At 36.1% G+C, this 7,500-nt stretch overlaps 1 protein-coding gene across 1 annotated transcript in view; it reads right to left on the bottom strand.

The window, feature by feature from the left end:
* LOC130051559 (contactin-4-like) overlaps positions 1-7,500 on the bottom strand; it is a 50,926-nt gene that overhangs the window by 43,394 nt on the left and 32 nt on the right. Inside the window, exons 2-4 of the mRNA XM_056153577.1 lie at positions 6,311-6,577; positions 5,757-6,023; positions 2,337-2,603 (exon numbers count right to left, since the gene is read on the bottom strand). Coding sequence (XP_056009552.1) covers positions 2,337-2,603; positions 5,757-6,023; positions 6,311-6,577 — 801 coding nt within the window. The remainder of the gene's footprint in view (positions 1-2,336; positions 2,604-5,756; positions 6,024-6,310; positions 6,578-7,500) is intronic.

Raw genomic sequence — 7,500 nt, forward strand, 5'->3', positions numbered from 1 at the left:
GGAGATTTTCTAGGATTTTATAAATCTTTACTATATGGTCATATTGGCCCTGCCCTAAGGCCTGAACCCCTGACCCAGTGGGCATGAATTTCACAAACTTGATACAGGTCTTCATGAATATCATAACCATGCAATTAATTTTCCTCCGAGATCTGTGGAAGTAGAGGAGAAGATTTTTGAAAATATTGCCTTTTTTAGCATATTTGATCCCGCCCATAAGGCCACGGGGGTGGTAAGGTCATAATTTTCACAATATATATTTCTCTTATTATAGAGATGCTTTACACCAAAAATGGTAACAAATGGTCTTATAGTTTTCAAGAAGTTAAAAATGTAAAATTGTTAACGGATGACAACGACGACGGATGAAGATTTATGGCAATAGGTCACCTGAGAGACTCAGGTGACCTAAAAATACATAAACAGGTACAAATACAAATAATTTCATGTATATAAACAGTTATATTATAAAAATATTCAAATTTTTCTGTAAAAATTGCATTCTTGTAAATATTGTATAATAAAACGTTTGTCAATATTTGTAAAAAGTACTTGTACTGTAACTGGTGTAGATATGTCAATAGTGATGTTAACTGTACACAGATATCAGTACTTACATTGTACATCTACTTGTATTGTAACTGATGTAGATATCCCTATAGTGTTGTTAACTGTACACAGATATCAGTACTTACATTGTACATCTACTTGTACTGTACCTGGTGTAGATATCCCTATAGTGTTGTCAAATGTACACAGATATCAGTACTTACATTGTACATCTACTTGTATTGTAACTGGTGTAGATATCCCTATATTGTTGTTTATTGTACACAGATAGCAGTGCTTACACTCTACATCTACTTGTACTGTACCTGGTGTAGATATCCCTATAGCGTTGTCAAATGTACACAGATATCAGTACTTACATTGTACATCTACTTGTATTGTAACTGATGTAGATATCCCTATATTGTAGTTTATTGTACACAGATATCAGTACTTATATTGTACATCTAATTGTACTGTAACTGGTGTAGATACCCCTATAGTGTTGTTAACTGTACACAGATATCAGTACTTACATTGTAGATCTACTTGTATTGTAAATGGTGTAGATATCCCTATATTGTTGTTTATTGTACACAGATATCAGTACTTACATTGTATATCTACTTGTATTGTAAATGGTGTAGATATCCCTATAGTGTTGTTAGCTGTACACAGATATCAGTACTTACACTGTACATCTACTTGTACTGTACCTGGTGTACATATCCCTATAGTGTTGTCAAATGTACACAGATATCAGTACTTACATTGTACATCTACTTTTATTGTAACTGGTGTAGATATTCCAATAGTGTTGTTAACTGTACACAGATATCAGTACTTACACTGTACATCTACTTGTATTGTAACTGATGTAGATATCCCTATAGTGTTGTTAACTGTACACATATATCAGTACTTACATTGTATATCTACTTGTATTGTAACTGGTGTAGATATCCCTATATTGTTGTTTATTGTACAATGATATCAGTACTTACACTGTACATCTACTTGTATTTTAACTGGTGTAGATATCCTTATAGTGTTGTTAACTGTACACAGATATCAGTACTTACATTGTACATTTACCTGTACTGTAACTTGTGTTGATATCCCTATAGTGTTTTCAAATGTACACAGATATCAATACTTACATTGTACATCTACTTTTATTGTAACTGGTGTAGATATCCTTATAGATTAGTTTACTTTAAACAAATATCAGTACGTACATTTACAATGTATATGAACTTGTGATGTAACTGGTGTAGATATCCCTATATAGTTGTTATAGCTGTACACAGATATCAGTACTTACACTGTACATCTACTTGTACTGTAACTGGAAAATATATATCCCTATAGTGTTGTTAACTGTACACATATATCAGTATTTACACTGTACATCTACTTGTACTGTACCTGGTGTAGATATCCCTATAATGTTGTTAACTGTACACAGATATTAGTACTTACACTGTACATCTACTTGCAATGTAACTGGTGTTGATGTCCCTATAGTGTTGTTAATTGTAAACAGTACTTGCATTCTACATTTACTTGTAATGTAACTGGTGTTGATGTGCCTATAGTACTGTTAAGTGTACACAGATATCAGTACTTACACTGTACATCTACTTGTATTGTAAATGGTGTAGATATCCCTATGTTGTTGTTTATTGTACACAAATATCAGTACTTACACTCTACATCTACTTGTATTGTAACTGGTGTAGATATCCCTATAGTGTTGTTTATTGTACACAGATATCAGTACTTACATTGTATATCTACTTGTACTGTAACTGGATTAGATGTCCCTATACTGTTATTAGCTGCACAACTGTAGTCCCCAGCCTTATCTCTGGTTATCCTTGGTATTGTGTAGGTCGCCTCACGACTCAGAATCACAGAATTATTAGTCTTCTTCCATGTCCATGTGATTCCAGTGCTGGGATTAGCATCAATCACAGAGCATATCATCACAGCGTCCCTATGTTCTGTTACATGGTAGGGATTGGATGAGTTTAGATGTACTATTGGTTTATCTACAAAAAGACAAATATACCAGAAACGTACATCATGGATATGGTCGAAATTATTTATAATTAACCTAAAACAGTGAGTAACCACAAACAGTGCATGATAAATGTAAGGTCAAATGCATTATATGCCTTTGACAGTCGTGACAACATGTACTTGTAATACAAATAAGATATAATTGGATGCTAAATCCAACACAAGATGAGTATGGGACACATTTGTTCAACTGAGCCACTTTGGTCTTGCTATTCTTCAGAAAATATAAAAAAAAAGAATTACCCTCTTTATTCGGATCCAAACAAAATTTTTTTGACCCCACAGTAAGACATCACCCTAGCCCTGGGGTCATGAATTGACTGAACTTTAATCGTTCAATATCAATATCAATACCATATATATACTCACACTGATGTAAATGTCAGTGACTGTTTTCTAGAAATGTCTTAGGAATTTGACATAAACCTTCATACAAGTCAGAGAGAATGTTTGATCAGATTGTCTGTCAACTTTTTCTATTGTGTTTGTTGTATATACTATTTTCTGAATCTTTTTCAAAACCTGATATATTGAATCAATAGGAGTTAATTTTAGTGAAATTCATTTTTTCATTTCTTGTCTATTTGGCATATGGTGATGGAAATTATGAAATTGCTTAGTTCCCAACCAACACTTATCAAAACATTATGTATCTTACACAAGGAAAAACGAAAAGGGATAAGAACATGAAAAATTACAGATATTTACATGTAACAGTGCTCCAAGTTGCGAGTAAAACGGTCGCATTTGCGACCAGAAAATCGATTTTGCGACTAGTGATTATATTTAAGTCGCATTTTTGCGAGTGGAAAAAAAATGGGCATCCAGTAAATTTTGTAATCGGGATCGGAAGTCTGAATAAATAGTTTTCAGTCTCGGTTAAAACAGCGTTTGAAAGCAATCAAAATGGCGGTAAAACGAGGGTTAAAGCATTTTAGACTTAGTAAAAAATAGAAGCCTCGGCCTAGTACATGTAACGAAGAAATTCAAGAATCACACGGAGAAAGTTCTGCATTTAAAGACGACGTAGCTGTGTCTAAAGAAAAATGCAAAAGTAAAGGAAGAACCCCAATCTTGAGAAGGAATTTTCGTGGTTCAGTGAAGCCTTTTTCAGAATTGGTGTCACAATTGCCCCTTTGAAAGATGTTGGGACGGAATCACTCTCAAGTGACTTATTTAAGATAGAAGTGATGATGGGAGCAAGAGCTGTGATTTCTTGCTTCACAAGGGATGTACGCATGGGTCCAGTTCACAGCTCTTGTTGGCAGATGACCTAATCAACTTTATGACCTCATCCACAGTAACATGTTGGAAGTGACTGAGTCCAGTTTCATCGTCGAGTGCTGGTAGGTCAACAAGTGGATTGTGACATGTAATGGAACTGCGAATTCGTGTAATTCTATGCACAAAAAAGCCACTAAACATGTCAGCCAGATCTGATGGTAATTTGTCGGCAGGCAATGGAGTGGTGAAATTCCTACAAAGCAGCTTGTTGACCACTCTGAAAAGCTGCTTACTGTCACCTTTGTTATCATGCACCAAAGTCCTGTAATGCTGGAGCTTAGCCGCATCAATGAGTATGTTCACCTCTTCCCTGCGCTGAATGTAAATCTCTCTGTGTACCATGAGTCCTGGTTTGCGCCACAGTCTCTCAGCTTGTCTGCGTCTCTGCTTCGCCTCTCTGATAGAGCTGCTGTACCACTCAGATTCTGGTCTGATGGTGACTGTGCGAGTTCTGAGTGGTGCGAGCGAGTCCATAATGGAAGAGAGTTCACTGCTGTAGAGTTCTGTGAAGTCAGTGAGTGACATCTCGATCGCCGCTGATGAGTACAAAGTGAAGATAGTGACAGCTTGACTGAGAGCACTGAGGTCAATGGCCTTGACCTTGCGATAAGTCGCTGACTGTTTAGGCAGCTGGGATTTGGACATCGAGAGATTCACAAACACAGGGAAATGACCCAGGAAGCCATGGTCCTCAGCAAGTATGGTAAGCACAAGAGAGTCCACTGACCTGGATAGATCAAGGTCCCGTGTGTGGCCACAGCGATGGGTGCTCTGAGTGACATGTTGCTGGAAGCCAAAGGATGTCACCAGAGAGAAATGCAGCAGCATCAACATCACTGGAATTTTCAATATGCAAGTTGAAATCACCCACGATAAGTAGAAAGGTAGTGCATGAAACCAATTGTTCAAGGTAAGCAGGGAACTCTCTGAAAAACTGCTTCACTGTGCAGTTGTTGCCTCTAGAAGGAGGTGGACGATATACAACACACAAACGTAGTCTCTGAGTAGCATTCACACTACAGTCCAATACCTCAAATGACTCCATAGAATAAGTGTCTGATGTAAGTTTAACATTGAGGTTAGACATATGAATGACAGCTGTTCCTCCAACACGGGACATGCAAGGATTGTGTTTGATGTTGTAACAAGGGGGTAGAAGTGCACTGATGATAGGGTTATCTCTGTCTGAACCTGTGAGCCAGGTCTCTGTGAGACCCATAATTGGGGGGGGGGTGCCATGTGGAATACCTAGATGGTTTGTTTTGGTCCCAATGTTTATTGCACTGCCCCCAGTAAGGCTGGTATTACGTAAGGGTTAATGTACGAGTATCGCTCCATTGCTTTTAAGGAATGGAGTGATACGAGTACATTGACCCACTTAAAATCCACCTTAATAAAAACTAAACTTTGTGCATTTTAATCATGTCTTACGTTTTTCTTTCTTTTGTTGCATGCATTTATATCTACTTGTATAAAGGTTGACCTACTTTCCGAACACTCCATTCCTGAAAAATAATGGAGTGTTCGAACAAAAGAATGACGTCATAGGTGGATTTTAATTTGTTTTATTTTGTAAAAATGAGAAACGTAATAACGGGGTTCCACCATATGTAAATTTTCAATTCAATAGCTGTAAGAATAACCAACGTGCACTCACACACAGGCTGATCACTATAGGGCACCTGACTATTGACAGAGTGCTGATTAATCAAATATTTAATTCGCCAATCCAAATACATGCACAATTTTTAAGTATTATGATTCTATACTAAAAATCAAATGTAAGTAATGGTCTTCAGATATTCTATAGGAAAATTTGCTATGTTTTCTGTACGTACACTGTACATCCACCTGTACTGTGACTGGTAGAGAAGTCCCTATATAGTTTGTAGCTGTACACTGGTAGGTTCCTCTCTGTCCTTTCTGTATGTTAGGAATTGTGTAGTTCTGACCCCTGTATAGGACAGCAGGGTCTCCTGTCTTTGTCCAGCTCCATTTGATCCCAGTGTTGGGGTTAGCGTCTGTCACTACACACGATATCACCGCTGTATCACCTTCTCTGATCTGGTAAGGACTAGATGGGGTAACACTTGTAGTTGGTTTGTCTAAAATGAGCATGAAACAATCAGCTAATTGTTATCAGATATACATGAATGATACAAGCTAATATCCATCCTTATATAACAAATGTGGGGGTGACACTTATAGTTGGCTTGTCTGGAATAAATATAATATATTAGCTAATTCCCCCATCTGCTTTTGTTTCTCAAAGTTTCCATTTCTTGTAACAAATAAAGTTAATTAGTCTGCATAAGTGTTTCTTTCTATTGGCTGATGGGAAATTCTGAGATAACTTATTGCTAATTTCACAATCTAAGACAACTGTACTTACATTGTACATCCACCATTACTGTGGCTGGTAGAGAAGTCCCTATAGAGTTTGTAGCTGTACACTGGTAAGTTCCTCTCTGTCCTCTCTGTATGTTAGGAATTGTGTAGTTCTGACCCGTGTAGAGTACAGTAGAGTTTCCTGTCTTTGTCCAGCTCCATGTGATCCCAGTGTTGGGGTTAGCGTCTGTCACTACACAATAGATCACTGCTGTATCACCTTCTTTGATCACGTAAGGACTTGATGGGGTAACACTTGTAGTTGGTTTGTCTAAAATGAGTATGAAACAATCAGCTAATTTGTTATTGGATTTAGAAAAACAAAACAAAAAACCAACATCTTAATTTATAATAAATGTGATATTACAATACTTGACAAATAAATATGAATATCATTTATGGGCTGGAATTGTATTTTGGTAATGAAAATCCTCAATGCACCCTTCAAAAGTTGTACTATTATAAACAAAGTGACAAATCGCATCAATGAAATATTTCTTTTTAATCTGTTACCATGGAGACAAAGCCCGGTAGATAGTAAGTTTATATGCTTTCTTAAATGTTTATGGTCCAGTTATTATGTTTAAAGTGAACTTTTTCTGACATATACCTTGTAAAGCTGCTCAATATGAATTTTTTGTTGCATATTTAAATTCTATTCAATATATAAAAAGTGCTATTTTTGGTGTTTTGAAATACAATTCCTTTACCAAGTAGTATTATCTGATACATAATACTCTTTTAAAAAATTCTACCAGATTTTTACCCCATAAGTTTGCCTCCTCTAGTTTTTATACCACTCGTATTCCCTTTTGTACAAAGATCCCGAAAATGTAAAACATCACAAAATTAAGACCATCTGGTCAAAAAACAACACGGGGTATTTTTTAAAAGGTCATTTTTTAAAAGATAAATTCCTACTGAACATACTGATATGCAACATGACTTTGTTCGCTACATGTCAAAATGTCGCAAACCTTACCTTAAGGGTTATGGTAAATACTAAGTTAATTTTATGAAATTCTTTCATTCAGTGATTACAAGCATTTTTTCAATTACGACAAATGAGTAACTCAGGAGTTTTTTGTCTTTGTTCTTCTGTCTTGATATTACATGTACATATACATGAGAGAGTTGAATGAATAAAATGGGCAAATAAGAAACCATAACCCATTTTTTTTATCAAATTAAATA

The sequence above is a fragment of the Ostrea edulis genome, chromosome 2 (assembly GCF_947568905.1).
Source record: "Ostrea edulis chromosome 2, xbOstEdul1.1, whole genome shotgun sequence".
In the NCBI taxonomy this organism is placed as follows: Eukaryota; Metazoa; Mollusca; class Bivalvia; order Ostreida; family Ostreidae; genus Ostrea; species Ostrea edulis.